The sequence below is a fragment of the Melospiza melodia genome, chromosome 11, assembly GCF_035770615.1.
Source record: "Melospiza melodia melodia isolate bMelMel2 chromosome 11, bMelMel2.pri, whole genome shotgun sequence".
Lineage (NCBI taxonomy): Eukaryota > Metazoa > Chordata > Aves > Passeriformes > Passerellidae > Melospiza > Melospiza melodia.
Genome location: NC_086204.1, coordinates 2,522,107 through 2,537,145, shown reverse-complemented (window position 1 = coordinate 2,537,145; position 15,039 = coordinate 2,522,107). Strand labels below are relative to the sequence as shown.

The 15,039-nt window shown below is 56.3% G+C and overlaps 1 protein-coding gene across 4 annotated transcripts in view; it reads left to right on the top strand.

The window, feature by feature from the left end:
* Positions 1–15,039, top strand: part of LOC134422870 (myomegalin-like) — a 37,279-nt gene that overhangs the window by 16,541 nt on the left and 5,699 nt on the right. For all 4 annotated transcript variants that reach the window (XM_063165286.1, XM_063165283.1, XM_063165285.1 and 1 more), the window contains 21 exons: positions 835–954; positions 1,186–1,278; positions 1,378–1,593; positions 2,105–2,263; positions 2,633–2,746; positions 2,955–3,092; positions 3,378–3,557; positions 3,787–3,981; positions 4,249–4,398; positions 5,383–5,461; positions 5,988–6,076; positions 6,246–6,362; positions 6,778–6,915; positions 7,223–7,335; positions 7,917–8,044; positions 13,219–13,307; positions 13,403–13,551; positions 13,652–13,967; positions 14,058–14,226; positions 14,334–14,450; positions 14,529–15,003. In XM_063165286.1, the coding sequence (XP_063021356.1) occupies positions 835–954; positions 1,186–1,278; positions 1,378–1,593; positions 2,105–2,263; positions 2,633–2,746; positions 2,955–3,092; positions 3,378–3,557; positions 3,787–3,981; positions 4,249–4,398; positions 5,383–5,461; positions 5,988–6,076; positions 6,246–6,362; positions 6,778–6,915; positions 7,223–7,335; positions 7,917–8,044; positions 13,219–13,307; positions 13,403–13,551; positions 13,652–13,967; positions 14,058–14,226; positions 14,334–14,450; positions 14,529–15,003 (3,344 nt within the window). The remainder of the gene's footprint in view (positions 1–834; positions 955–1,185; positions 1,279–1,377; positions 1,594–2,104; positions 2,264–2,632; positions 2,747–2,954; positions 3,093–3,377; positions 3,558–3,786; positions 3,982–4,248; positions 4,399–5,382; positions 5,462–5,987; positions 6,077–6,245; positions 6,363–6,777; positions 6,916–7,222; positions 7,336–7,916; positions 8,045–13,218; positions 13,308–13,402; positions 13,552–13,651; positions 13,968–14,057; positions 14,227–14,333; positions 14,451–14,528; positions 15,004–15,039) is intronic.

The window sequence follows — 15,039 nt, the reverse complement described above, 5'->3', positions numbered from 1 at the left end:
AGTTTAAACAGGTTAGGGGGTGTGTCAGGTCAGAGATAACAGGACAGGTGTGTCAACATATGAACAACAGGAGGAAATGATGTGGCAGCACCAGCTCCAGCTCCAGAAGTTGAGTCCTGAGTAAGCTCATAGGAAGAGATGTATCATTCAACTTTGAGAATGTCAACAGGCAGCATGTTTAAAAATGCTAATGAGCACTTGTTAAACTGCACAACATGTCCTGTGTCATGAGCTTTATGGTGAAAGCAGCAAACTGTCCTGAAACTGAGTGGTGGGTAGTGTTCTCTTTAGGGTGAGACCATCAAAGGCAAAGGTTTCTCAGGTTATAAACCAGCCATAGAGACTGCTGAGAGGTTCCTGGCAGTGGCCAGGGTCTTTTGTGCTGAAGCCAGAACTTAATGCTAAATAAGCCACTGATTTGATCAGTGAATGTGTAGCTTCTTCATGCTGATATTTTTCTTTCAGATTTTTGGGAGGATTTGGGGCTGAAGCAGCCCCTTTCCTTTTGAGTAAAGAGAAACAAATGATAGAAACTGGAGGGAGGGCTGTGGGGCAGCCTGAGTGAGGCTGTATGGTCTGTGAACCCAAACCTGGAGCCTCTGCCCTGCACCTGAGGCAGCAGAAGCACTGCAATAAGTGCTGTGAAGGGCCTTTGTGTTTACTCATTGGTCTCCACCCAGCTCCAACAGGATTTACAGACTCTAGAGGGAGCCACGTTGATCTCGATGTGTTCAACACCAGGGCTGTATGGAGTAAGGAGTGTAAGGAGTCTTAAGGGTGTTTACACAGAGCATTAAGCAGGATTAAATAAACCCAACCTATTTCTGTCTTCAGTTGTTACAGGAAAAGCTGAATGAATTGAATTTCGAATTAAAATCTGTTCAAGAAACAACACAAAGGCAAGATCGTACAATCCAGAGTCTGAATGAGGCCCTGAAGAGCAAAGAGAGTAAGGTAATAGTTCAGGGTGGTGCTCTCAAAAACAGGGAATTCTGTTCCAGCCCTGTGGGCAGTGCCTGAGAAGGAATGCTTGAGCCACTGCTTGGCATCCTGCACCTCACTAAATTATTTCTTGCAAAGCCTCTTTCATGTGGTGCTGAGGTGCCATAACGCAGGCTGGAGGCTTGGGATGGGAGAGTTTGTGCTTGCTTTGCCACTGACTGGGTTTGCTGTGCCTGGGCTCAGACAGAGGAGCTGTACCACATCATCGAAGGGCAGAATGAGACCATGGCCAAGCTGCGGGACATGTTACACAGAAACCATCTGGGCCAGCAGCAGGTATGTCCTGGAAAGCCTCACATACACCAGGTGTTTAAATCCTTCACGTGAAGAGAATCTCTTGAGTTTCTGTGCACCCTGCTCTTTGGTTTTTGGTAGGTGTCAGAGAGCCCACTGTCACCCCAGGAGCAGCAAATGTCACCGCTCGACCTTCAGAACGCCCTTTTCTGCACCAAGCTGGAGGTGCAGAAACTGAAGAGAGCTCAGCGCCAGAAGGAGCATCAGCTGGCTGAGGCCAAGAGAGCAACCCAGCTCCTGGAGACCACAGTCCATGAGGAGGAGCAGCAGAAAGAGGCAACCTGGAAACACAACCAGGTGTGACAGGCACTTAGCCTGGAAGTTTCTGGGTTTGCATGACTGAGGAGCACTGAGGTGGTCAATACTCTGCTCTGGTTCATCATTTCTGCTGACAGCAGACTGGGCACAATTGCCTAACCCCTTGTCACATGTGTGGCAGGGAGAATTCTCCAGCCTCCTCAGTGTCATAGCTGAGGATTAAGAATCAGCAAAGACACTTGATAGTGGGTATGTTGTCACTTGTACATCACTTACTCAGGACTCAACTTCTGCAAATGTCCCATCTCTTTTTGTGATGTTCATGTCCCCTGCTGCACAGCTTAGCTGTGATTGACTAAAGCTCTGCCTGTGGCCAGAGCAAGGGGTTTAGGTGGATGGATACCCTGGGCAATGAAATAAATTCAAACACCATGGCAGTGTGTTTTGAGATGTGAAAGTTGTAGCATTGCAGATAGCTATTCTCAGAGTGGCCTACTGTTTGTGGTTGTGTTGAGGACTGAATTCCAAGGTATTTGCCTTTTCTTTGCAGGAGCTGCGTGCTGTGGTGCAACAGCTGCAGGCAGAGCTGCAGGACAAGGCTCAGCAGCTCCAGACTTTGGAGTGGGAGAAAAGCTGTGAGCTGCAGGCCCAGGAGCAGAGGGTTCAGCGTTTGACTCAGCAGCTGGCTCACAAGGAGCAGCTTCTGCAGGTGAAATCAGCAGAAAGATCTGACTTAAGCATAATTAAATGGAGTCCCTGCTCCTGCTTTGGTGTTTGGCCATGCAAAAGTCTGTCTGTAGCTTTCATGCATGTCCTTTGAAGAAAGGAAGGAAGGAGAGGGCTTCTGGGCCCCCAGGGTGAGGATTAAGGCACAGGTATCCACATACCTCAGCCCCAGCAATGCCTGGTGAGCCCTGGCAGGGTTAGTCAGCCATCCCCAGGTGCTGGGACTGCCACCCTTCAATGTGGAGGCTAGAGCAAGCATTGGGTGGAGGAAGTTATCCCTGTGTGCTGCCCTTGGGCTGGGGGAGGTTTCTGTACTCTCAGTTGTACTAGGGGGTGTGCGTCTGATCTCTAGGAGTCCAGGGAGCTTCTGCAATGCCAGCAAAGCTTGGAGAAGAGCCCTGCAGCCATGAATGCCATGTTGGAGAAGCTGCAGCAGCGTGTCAGCGACAGGGATGCTGCTCTGGAGGTGAGCACATGTTGCAGGCAGTGTTTCAGCTGTCCCTGAGGCTCAGCCTTTGGGTTACCATCAGCCCAGGCTGACCAGGGGTGACCATATCTTCTGCATGCTCTTCATGGCTCGTCCCCCTGGCAGGGGGAGCTGAAGTCCAACACACAGAGGGTGTTGGCTGCAGAGCCCCATGCCCCCGTTGTGAATGATGCCCTCTGTCACCCAGAGAGCAGTAGATGAGAAGTTCTGTGCCCTGGAGAAGAAGGAGCAGGAGCTGCAGCAGCTGCGCGTGTCCATGCGGGAGCGCGGCAGCGACCTGGACAGGCTGCGCAGTGTCCTCTGCAGCAACGAGGCCACCATCCACGTGAGTGCTGGGCCTGCACAGCCCAGCAGGGCTCTGGGGACAGGGTGTCACACACACCTTCCTGTCAGTGCTCTGGGGACAGTGTCTGCAGGTGTTTGGCTTCCTCTGGCCTCGTGGTGGGGCAGGTTCCTGGCGCACTCTTGTTTGGGCTGGGCAGAGAGGCCACCTGGAGCAGATGGGTGAATCTGTGTGACTCTGCTAGCAGTAGAGAATTTCCAGTTTTGCTTAATTCAGCATTAAGTTTGTGTCCCTGCTTGATTGAGCTGCTTCTCTTGTGGTACTCAGAGCCTGGAGAGCCTCCTGAAAGCCAAAACTCTGGAACTGGAGCAGGTCTCAGCAACCTGCCAAAACCTCCGCTGGCTCAAAGACGAGATTGAAGCCAAATCTGGCAGCAGGCAGAAGGAGCAGGAGGGGATCATCCAACAGCTGCAGACCTGCCTGCATGACAGGAACAAGGAAGTGGAGGTAAGGCCTTAGCTTGGCTTCCTGAGCCTTCAGTTTGCCCATAGAGAGAGTGGTGCCAAAGCAGAGAGGCTGCTGCTGCCTCACCTGAAGCTGTGCTCAGCGTTTGAAGGCTGGCTGCTTCTGGCACTTGAGCATACCTGTGCCTGCTGACACTGCTCCCTCAGCTACACCCAGGCTGGAGAGTCCTTGAACAACTCCCAGTCTCACTCCTTTCCTCCCCCTTGCTCAGGAGCTTACAGCAACCCTGCTGTGCAAGCTGGGCCCCGGGCAGAGTGAGGTGGCAGAGGAGCTGTGCCTGCGCCTCCAGCACAAGGAGAAGATGCTGCAGGATCTCCTCAGTGACCGCAACCGGCAAACCATGGAGCATGATGCTGAAATTCGGGAGCTGCTGCAGGCTCTGAGCACCAAGGAGCAGCAGAGCAGAGTGAGTTTGGTGCAGTGCCACACTGGGAGGCTGAGGTGGGTGCCACCGACTGTTGTTATGCAGAGAGAAGCCCTGGAGTGGACTGAGAGAACAGAGCAGAGATGGGAGGGCTGCACTGGAGTGGGTGTGAGGGGCCAGGAGCTGGTTTGCAGAGCACTTGGAGTCTCCGGTGACACATGAATGTTGAGGTGGTTTCCCTTAGTCTCCAAGGAAGAAGAGGAACTAGGACCCTAACCCTAGTCATCCCTGATTTCCCCCCTCAATCAGGTGGCTGCAGAGAAGATGGCACAGGCTTTGGCTGAAAGGAGCAGTGAGCTACAGCTGCTGCGCCAGCACGTGTTGGGGAAGGGGAAGGACCCTGTTGGGACCCAGTCAGCTGGTGCCAGGCCATTGAAGCAGGACAAACAACCCATACAAGTAAGAATCATGCACTGTGTTCCTCTGCCTGTGGCCTTGGGGCTTCAGAAAGAGCTGATTGCCACAGAAAGACATAGGAGAGAGAAGAGCACCACAGAGAATGATAGAAATGAAAGTGGGATTAACAAAAAGTCTTCCTATAGGAGAAGGAGAAACTGAGGAGCAGGAATGCTGCCTGAGTGTTCTGATCTTGATTTCACCAGCCTTTGTCACTCAGTGTCTCTTTTTGTTTTGATGGAGCAGTAATTGAATCCCTGGGGCACATGAGAGTATGAAAGACATGCACCCTTTGACCTTGTAGCATTGACCCACTCCTTCCTTGGGCTGGGCTGCCTTGCTGTATTGTAATCCCCTCCCTGACATTGTCACATTCTGGAGGGGACAAGAGAGCTAAATTTAGGTCTCACTAATTCTTGGCAGAGCCTGCTGGCTGTTTGCTGTCTCTTCCACAATTGGAGTTGGTATTTTTAAAGCAGCTTTGCTAAAACCCCCTTTGAGGCTGAGCACAGCTCCAAGGCTGCATATGCCACGGCTCCCACTTGAGCAGCTGTTAATGGTTTACTGATGAGCTGACTTGTTGAATGTTTTTAGGCAGCTGTAAACAGGTTTCTATTCCCAGCTCTAGAGACTTCCAGGGATGTGTTTTCCTTCCTGCATGGTCTCTTTGGGCCACATCTGAGATAAAGATGAGTCTCAGTTGAAAGATGGTCTTGCTGCAATTGATGAAACCTGTTTAATCTTTACTGTGAAGACACTTGCTGCCAGCAGCTTCCCAGTGCCAAATAAAACAAGGCCAGTGCCCTCTTCCCCACAAGTACAACTTCTGGGTGCAATTCACTTGTTCCTGCTGCCAGGCTACATCCCCTTCATTGTTTGTTCACATTTTAGAGGTGTCAGCACAACAGCCAGCAGCTTTGCTGCAGTCCTGGCGTTCTGGGGAAGCTGTGTGTTCCACATAAAAATGCAAACCTTTTATGTTTTCAGGAGATACTGCAAAGAGCTTATGGAGCTACAGTCATTGCTGCATCCCCACAGGAAGACAGCAGCTGCAGGACAGAGGGAGGTGAGTGTGGGACAGCATCTTTTGAGGTCCCCAAATATGACCAGGGCTTTCTGCTGTGGGGGAAACATGATTACATAAAACTGAGGAAGAGTAGAGAACTTTGAACAAGAGAGTTTTGAAATAAAGCTCTGCCTGTCTTCTGGGTGATGTCTGAGGATGGGAGTAAGGGAAAGAGAAAGCTGCTGTTGGGTTTGAGGTGAGGAGTTTCTGCTCAAGATCTGATGCTGCCCACTGGACAGTTTTTGGCTTTGTTTCAGGCTGAGCTGAGACAAATGTGTAACTGTTTTGGGACCAGGACACATGAACTTTGCCAGGGGTAGGACAGCAGGCCTGTGGTGTTGCCATTGCTTTTGGCTGCTGTTTAAAGACCAAGCAGGGAAGACAGTCATTTACTGAGAAACAGTGTGATAGGGAGCACAAGCACAGGGCCCTTGCCTGTGGGTCTTGCCAGAGGGGATTATTGTGTGTGATCCTGAGGTCTGAGCTGGCACACGGTGTTCCTGCAGTAACCAAGCTGTCTTTGCAGTTACAATGTCAGCAGCAGAGCTGGAGAAGGATCTTGTCAATGCCAAAGAGGAGCTGGAGCTAATGGCAAAGAAGGAAAGGGAAAGCAGGGTGAGCTTGTGATGGAGCCTGTGCTGATCTCCTTTGCTTTTGGGAGACCTTAGGGCTGCCCCTCACTGGAGGTTTTGGACCCTGCTCTTGTGAGGGTGCCCCAGTGAGAAATGGGGGGCAGTGTCCTGCAGGGGGGTGTTGGCTCTCAGCAGTTCTCTTCCCTCTGCAGAGGGAGCTCTCTGCTCTCCAGTCTGTCCTGGCCACACAGGAGGAGGAGCTGCAGGTGCAGGCCTCAGATATTGAGTCCTTGAGCAGAACCATCCAGATGAAAGAGGAGCTCATCAAGGTGAGATGCTGTGCTGGGCTGGGGGAGTTCCACCTGGGAATGCTGCAGAGGAGTCTCTTTGTTCCCCACATCCTGAGAGCAGTGTGGCTGGCTATACCAGATGCTATTGCTGCTGGTTTGCCTACAGCTCTCAGGTTCCTTTGGCCAGAAGGCAAAGGCCCCAAACCCCCAGACTGTTCTTATTTGGTGTTTCAAGCCCTTTAATCAGAGTGCACCCCTCTTGGTTCTTACTGGGCACTCTGGTCTGTGCCTAATCCACTCTCAGTGCTCTGGCATTTTTTCCTTTGAAGACCTGGATCTTTCCAAACCCTGGAAACTTCTGGCAGTTGCATTCCAGGGAGGTTTGCAAAGGTGCAGCTGTCTTTGTTACTGATCCCTTCCTCACTGAGCTCTCCTGCTGTTTGTTGGGTTTCAGGATCTGCAGATGCAGCTGGTGGATCCTGAAGAAATTCCAGCCATGGAAAGGCTGACACAAGAAGTGCTGGTGCTTCGGGAGAAAGTGGCTGTGGCAGAGTCCCAAGGACAGGAGGCTGCTGGAAACAGAAGGCAACAGGTAATGTGCCAGTGGGGCAGGCTTGGGTGTGTTTGTGTTTCTGCTGGCACTCAGGTATGAGGCTTTGTTTTCAGCCAGGATGTGCTTGTTCTTGGAAGCTGGCTGTGTGTGATTGTGGGAATACAGAGGAGAAGATCAGCTTTCTTTAGCACTTGTCCAAAGAGCAGAGGCTTTTGGGAGTCCAGGGATGACATGGACACAAGCAAGAGAGGAAAGAGAACCCCCAGTTTGTCAGGGACAGCTAGATAACCTCCTTTGGTTTCTGTCTCTGTTTAAGAGCTGCACCTTGTCTCTTCTCTCCAAGCAGTTGTTACTGATGCTGGAAGGGCTGGTGGCAGAGAGGAATCGCTTAAATGAGGCTCTCCAGGCAGAGAGGCAGCTCTATGGCAGCCTGGTGAAGTTTCACACACACCCAGACAGGTAAGTGTGGCTGCCTTGGCCCTGTGCTGCCCTACTCTGAGAGTTTTCAGTTTTAGAGGGACTCTAGGCAAAGGATCAGCCAAATGCCTCTTTGAGACTCCAAGTTTTAGGCTGCCTTTTTCCCTTGAAGAGGCTGCACTGTGTGGCTTTAATGGCTCCCTAAACTCCCCCCATTGCCGTGAGATTTCCATCTCTGTTCTTGACTTATCTTTTCCCAGCTCAGTTTCCCACCCACACTTGGCCACCTTTCAGAGACTGCTGACAAATTCTCAGCCAACTGTTGGGTTGATAAGGATCCCTCTAGGTGCTTATCCAGGCAGTGGCCTGTCCCCTGATTTAATCCCCTGCCCTTCACAGGGCTGCAGCCTCTGGGATATTTGAGCTACCTGATAGCCAGGGAGCACATAAGTGGAGTGCTTGGGAAAGTAAAGCAGAACAGCTGCGATTCCAGGCCCCTGCCGCGGGCTGGGGCCGTGTTTGGGGCTGGCTGTGCTCCGGGGAGGTTGGAGGTGAGACGGAGCCCCGGGGCTGTGCCTGGCTCGGTGTCCGAGGGCGGGGCCGGCCTAACCCTCTTCCCTCAGCGCTGCGAGAGACCACGCCCTGCAGGTGGAGCTGGAAGGGGTCCACGAGCTGCGGGGACAGCTGGAAGAAGCCCTTGGAAGAAGCTTGGAGTGTTTGAGCAGGCTGGAGACGCAGGGCGCCATAGGAGGTGGGGAACAGGAGCGTGTGCCAGTCGTACCCCAGCATGCCTTCTGAGCACGGCCCCGCCTGCTGCCACGGAAACGGTTCACTAACCTGTGTCACTGACTGAGCTGTGGTACTTGCTGTGGTACGATAGAACTGCTGCAGGGCTTCTTTTGTTGTTTGATTTTTGAGCTGCTTTGGAAACGGCGATCAGTGCAATCCACCTGTGTCTCGTGTACGTTCCTGTCTGACCCACCCCGGTGGCCACTGATGTATTTGCACATTCAAATCATTCCATTTTAGTTATTCCCCTCTATCTCCCTTCTTTTGCAACCACCATGGGCCAAATAAAGATTCCCTATCTCTGAAGGAAACACCAGATGTTTTCTATCATCTCCCAAGTGCATGAGTGTGAGTTTTTGTATTCCCTCACCATTTTTCTTACCCAGTGACACCCACCCCTTGGGTTGATGGTGGCTGGCCCAAAGGGAGACAGTATATCTGGAAAAGTGTGTTCCAGAGATGAGAATTCAAGACCTGGGGACACTTGCCTGGGCCTTTTACACAAGACTTGAGTGTAGAACCAGCAATTCAGTTTATGCTTAAACCAAATCCTACTCCAGTGTTCATGATTTTACTGACTGGCTTTTTTTTCCTAATTGTAAGTAGTTTCAACCTAACTTGTGAGTGCCTTCATGGGAGAGTTTCCTCTTCTTTTAGACAGATGGTTTGGGGGGACTGAGACCTGTCCCTGCTCCCAGGGTCTGGGCTGGGTCTGCTCCCTTACTCAAACATGTACATACCCCTTACATGCTCCACGTGCCCCTTGGGCCATGGACCCTATTTCTGAGGTGTCTGTCTCCCTTGGCACCTCTGCATTCCTTGTCCAGGTCCTCTTCCACCTTCTCTGGGAATGTGGGAGCTGGTGTGGAAGCTGAAAAACAGTAGCAACAACCCTGCAAGCATCAGGGCTTCCCATGCACAGTGGGCTGTGGATCTGCTGTCTTGTACTCACTTCTCAGGATGGCAGGAGCAAATTTTGCAGCTCTGAGCATCTGTTTGTGCTTGCTGGGGAGGCTGAGCTAGGGGCAAGCAGAGCAGAAGAGCTCTGTGGTGCTGGGCTGCACACCTGCACTGAGACTGCTCTGCTGCATGGCTCCCTGCAACTGCTTCAGCTGGCACCACCTGTGCCTTGTGCTGCCCTGGGGGCTTCTCCTCCCTGTGCCCCCGGGGCTGGGAGGCAGCAGAGCTCCCCTTGGCACCCAGCAGGGCAGCACTGCCCCGCTGTGACCGCAGCCCTTCCCCTGTGGCTCGAAGGGACAACACAGCTGGCAGCTGCTGGGCAGCTCTGGACTTGGCTAGCTTTTCCTTTCTTTGTTTCATCTCATTCCCTTCTTCTCGCTTCTCCTGTAGCACCATCTTCTCTTCATCCTTTTGCTTCTCACTTTGTAGAAGCCTTTGTGTCCCTGTTCTTGCCTTTCCGTTGTCCCCCTGCCATCCTGGCACTGATGCCCAGCTGGTCCCTTGGGTGCCGTGGAGCCCAGGGCCCAGCCCAGACTCATTGGCACGGCCTGAGAGGAGTCTTGGCTGGTGCTCGGGCACCTCCCTTCTGCCCTGTGTCTGTCTTGCTGTTAGCATCAGTGCTCCTTAGGGGCAGTGTTATCCTAGGCTCGTGGCCCCCAGCTTTTCTGGCCTCTTCTTTAAGGCTCCCTCTTCTCTCTGATAGTCCTGGCTGAGCATTCCCTGCCTGAGCTCACCCTCTGTCAAACCGTGCAGTGCTTTGTGCTGTCTCGTAGCTCTTTGTGGAAGTCATTCCTTCCTCCTGACCTTCCCCGAGGACCTTGCTTCCTGTCCCTTGTCCCCAGCAGTGTGAAGGCTCCTGTGCAGCCCCTTGTGCCCCGTGTACAATTTGCGAGCATGTAACTAATCCTCTGTGCTTTCAGGCTGGGCTGAGAGCCTGAGGAGTGTGTGGGGAAGCAGAGCTGTGGCTGCGTCTCCTGAGCAGCCTGGTGTGCTCCTGCTGTGGTGGGGGCTCAAGCACACGGTGATCATCCAGGGCAAGCTGCCCTGTGTGCACACATCCCTGCTCCACAGCCGGCTCCCTGCTCTGCCCCTTGCTTTTAGTTGGGTTTGGGGTCCTTTTTCCTTGAGAATTGCGCCCCCTTTTACTCAGCCCGGGAGCACTGGGAGCCGTGTGGAGCCGTGGGCAGTGGTGAGAAGGATGCTGTGTCCTGGCACAAGGGCTGGTTCTCAGAGCAGCTGTGTGACCCTACTGTGGTCCCTCAGCCACGGCCACCCAAAGAGAGCCTTGTGGTGGCCCTCAGCCCCCAGCAAAGTCTGTGGCCGCCGGTCTGATCCCCTCACCGTCCCGGACCCCCAGGCTGCTTCAGCCGCCGGCCCCTTCTGGTTCTGTCCCTGGGGCTCCTGGCTGAGCTCCGGCTGTGCCGAGTGCCGCCTACAGGAGCTGCTGCTTCCCTGCGCCGCTGCTGCCGCCCGGCCACTCGCTCCCAGAACCGCGTTCCTCCTTGTGCGGCAGTGGTGGCTGTCCTTGTGTGACAGTGGTGGCTGTCCCTGCTCCCTGGGGTAGTGATGGCTGTCCTAGTGTGACAGTGATGGCTGTCCTTGTGTGGCAGTGATGGCTGTCCTTGTGTGACAGTGATGGCTGTCCCTGCTCCCTGGGACAGTGATGGCTGTCCTTGTGCGGCAGTGATGGCTGTCCTTGTGTGGCAGTGGTGGCTGTCCCTGCTCCCTGGGACAGTGATGGCTGTCCCTGCTCCCTGGGACAGTGATGGCTGTCCTTGTGCGACAGTGATGGCTGTCTCTGCTCCCTGGGGTAGTGATGGCTGTCCTTGTGTGGCAGTGATGGCTGTCCTTGTGTGGCAGTGATGGCTGTCCCTGCTCCCTGGGACAGTGATGGCTGTCCTTGTGTGACAGTGATGGCTGTCCCTGCTCCCTGGGACAGTGATGGCTGTCCCTGCTCCCTGGGACAGTGATGGCTGTCCTTGTGCGACAGTGATGGCTGTCTCTGCTCCCTGGGGTAGTGATGGCTGTCCTTGTGTGACAGTGGTGGCTGTCCCTGCTCCCTGGGGTAGTGATGGCTGTCCCTGCTCCCTGGGACAGTGATGGCTGTCCTTGTGTGACAGTGATGGCTGTCCTTGTGTGGCAGTGGTGGCTGTCCCTGCTCACTGGGACAGTGATGGCTGTCCTTGTGTGACAGTGGTGGCTGTCCCTGCTCACTGGGACAGTGATGGCTGTCCCTGCTCCCTGGGGTACTGATGGCTGTCCTTGTGCGGCAGTGGTGGCTGTCCCTGCTCACTGGGACAGTGATGGCTGTCCTTGTGTGGCAGTGGTGGCTGTCCCTGCTCACTGGGACAGTGATGGCTGTCCTTGTGTGACAGTGATGGCTGTCCTTGTGTGGCAGTGGTGGCTGTCCCTGCTCCCTGGGGTAGTGATGGCTGTCCTTGTGTGGCAGTGGTGGCTGTCCCTGCTCACTGGGACAGTGATGGCTGTCCTTGTGTGGCAGTGATGGCTGTCCCTGCTCCCTGGGACAGTGATGGCTGTCCTTGTGTGGCAGTGGTGGCTGTCCCTGCTCACTGGGACAGTGATGGCTGTCCTTGTGTGACAGTGATGGCTGTCCTTGTGTGGCAGTGGTGGCTGTCCCTGCTCACTGGGACACGGCTGCTTCCCTGGACAGGCTCCACCGTGCAGGGTGGTGTCTAGCCAGGTTCAGCAGTGGGGTGCCCCCACGTTTTTGCAGCCTCGTGGCACACAGCGTTCTCCTGAGCATGTCCCCAGCTATGAGCACAACCTGCCCTACTGCAAGGCACCTTCCTGGGTGCTGCTAGATTGTTCTTCCTGAGAGCCAGATGCATCCCTGCTGGCTTCTCCTTCAGCGGGGATGCTTGGCGTCTCTCCTGACAGCATCTCTCTGTGCTCCCATGCTCTGTGTTCTGCCTTGCCTGGCAGCCCCAGAGTTGAGGGATTTGGCCACAGGCAAAGCAGTTACCTCTCCTTTGGTGCACAGGCAGCTGTGGAACCTGGCCCTGCACAGCTCTAGGGGACAGTCTTGGGCCCTGTCTTAAATATCTCTCCCCTGGGGAGAGGAGGGATTTGTGACCGTGTTCACAGGGGTCTGAGGATGAGGGAAGAGATGAGGATCTGACTCCATGTTTCAGAAGGCTTGATTGATTATTTTATGATATATATTATATTAAAACTATACTAAAAGAATAGAAGAAAAGGTTTCATCAGAAGGCGAGCTAAGAATAGAAAAAGAAAGAATGGTAACACAAAAGCTTGTGTGTCAGACAGAGAGTCTGAGCCAGCTGACTGTGATTGGCCATTAATTAGAAACAGCCATGTGAGACCAATCACAGATGCACCTGTTGCATTCCACAGCAGCAGATAATCAATGTTTACATTTTGTTCCTGAGGCCTGTCAGCTTCTCAGGAGGAAAAATCCTAAGGAAAGGATTTTTCGTAAAAATGTCTGTGACAGGGATTGGGAATACAGCCGTGTCCCAGCTGCCCAGACAAGGGGCTTGAGTCCTCACCCAGGCTTGGCACCAAGGGCACAGGAGCAGAGCTGTGTGCAAGCAGAAGAGTGTGACCCCAGCTCTGCCCAAGCTCTCTGTGCACATGTAGGGACACAAGTGTCCCTTTAGCTCTGCCAAGCCAGCACAGGGCTTGCAGGGAGCCCCAGGCCATGCCTGGCAGCACGGCTTGGGCACTGAGGGCAGCGTGGCTGCTCCTGGGCAGGGGATGTGGGGTGTGCACCCCAATCCTCCCCCCGGGCTGGGGCAGTCCAGCGGGGCTCCCTGCCCAAGCCTCTGCTGCTGCTGCTGCTGCTGCTGCGGCGTGTGGAGTGGCTGCAGGGTGGGTGGTGTGTCTGTCTGTCTGTCTGTCTGTCTGTCAGGGCAGCAAGCACAAGGCGCGGATGGGGCAGGAGCCATTGCCGTGCTCCCATCCCCGGGGCTGTCCCGTCCCTCACTCTGGGCCAGCACGGGGTGCAGTGTGCGGGGAGGGGGTGGCAGCCCCCAGGGACAGCGGGGGAAGCTCGGCCCAGCACCGGGTGTGTGTGGGAGCAGGCACCGGCCCGGGGCTGCCCGCAGTGACCGTGGGTACCGGCGGGAGGAGGGGACAGAGACAGCGCCGCCAGCGCCGCTGCTCTGAGCGCCCCGTGTGCTGTGCTGTCCCCAGGTCAGGCCGCAGGGTCACACACCGATGGCAGCACCAACTTCACGGACAGCATGAAGGAGGAGGCAGCCCGAGGCCTGGCACCCCAGCAGGTGAGCCGGGGCAGCGCCACGCCGGGAGCGGGGGTGGCGGAGCCGGGCATCGCGCCGCCGCCAAACCGCGTCCCTGTCACCCTTTGTGCCCCTAGAGCAACCCCCGGGCCCGCAAGGACAATGGGGGCACCGAACGGAGCGCAGCACCCACCGTGCCCGAGCGGGAGCTGCGGGCTGAGCAGGAGCTGCGGGAGCTGAAGGCGCAGCTGGAGGAAGCCGGCTTCTCCTCCGTGTCCCACATCAGGCAAGAGCTCTGGGCTCTGCAGCCGGGGGGCAGTGGCCGCAGGGGACACCCTGCATCACCCCGGCCTCTGCCCGTCCTTTACCGTGCCTTGTGCCCCCAGGAAGGCGATGCTGAGCCTGTGCCTGGAAAACGCGGAGCTGAAGGAGCGGATGGGTGAGGCCACGTCGCTGCTGGAGAGCGGGGAGCAGGAGGAGCCGGGGCTGGGCAGCGCTCTGGCCCCCGAGCCCCGGCGGCTGCCGCGGAAGAGCCGCGGGGCCCTCGGGGACCGCCCGGGCGGAGGCAGCGGGGACTGCCCGGGGCTCCCGGCAGAGAGGGGAGCGGTGCCCACCAAGCGCCCCGCGCTGGAGACCCGAGCCCAGGGGGACGTGGCCAAGAGACCCTGCCCCGGCAGCCCCGGCGGAGGGGACGGGAGCCGCGTAAGCGCGCAGGGAACCGGGATGGAGATGAGCGTGGAGCTGGGGATGGGGGTGAAATGCGGAGCTGACGGTCCGTCTCCCCTGCGGCAGGCGGAGGGCTCGGTTCCCGGCGGGGGCTGGCCCGGGCTGGGCGCAGAGCTGCGCTCCCAGGCGGCACGGGAACAAAGGCAGTGCCAGGAGCTGCAGGACAAGCTCGCTGCATCGGAGGCCACGGTGCGGGCACAAGCTGAGCAGCTGGAGAAATACCACGTCCTGCTCCGTGAGTGAAAGGCCAGGGTGGCGTGGGGGCGTGCTCTGAGCCCTGTGCATGGGGCAGGGGTGGGGAATCCTGCCCGGGGGCCCTGAGCTGATGGCGCTGCCCAGCAGGTGAACCTCAGGCGCAGCAGCTCAGCAAGCAAGTGCAGGTGGACTTCCAGGACCTGGGCTACGAGACTTGTGGGCGCAGCGAGACCGAGGCTGACCGTGACGAGACCACCAGCCCTGGTAAGGAGAGCCAGGGCTCCGGGGATCCCTGTGCTCTGCCCCCTGGCACAGAGGAGTGACACGCTGTGCCCTCTGCAGAGTGCGAGGAGCCAGATGTGTTCAGTGAGACCAGCCTGGGTGAGGAGCTGGGGCCCCCGTGCCAGCCAGGGATGTCCAGAGTGGGCAAAACTGCGCAGAAAACCATGGCCCTGGATGATGTGGAGGCCCTGCACCAGCACATCCAGGACCTCAAGGCCCAGCTGCTCAATGCCAACAAGGTGATCCAGAGCCTGCAGCGCCGTGCCCGCTCCATCTCCGTCACCAGCGGCTACACCTCGAGTGCTGAGCGGCCCCCGGCGGCCCCCAAGGCCCTGGCGTCCCCGGCGCACAGCCTGACGGACGAGGACGAGGGCTGGCAGTCGGACGGGCACGGCGCGCTGTGCCCACCCGCGCTGCGGGCACACCGCGACCTGCAGAGCCTGGTGCACCGCGTCACCCTGCTCGAGGCGCAGCTGCCCGCGGCCAAGCACGGAGCCGCCCTGCCCAAGGAGCTGCACGCTGCCACTTGGCCCGGGTACGGCCCTGGGGGCTGGAGCACACGGGGAGATAC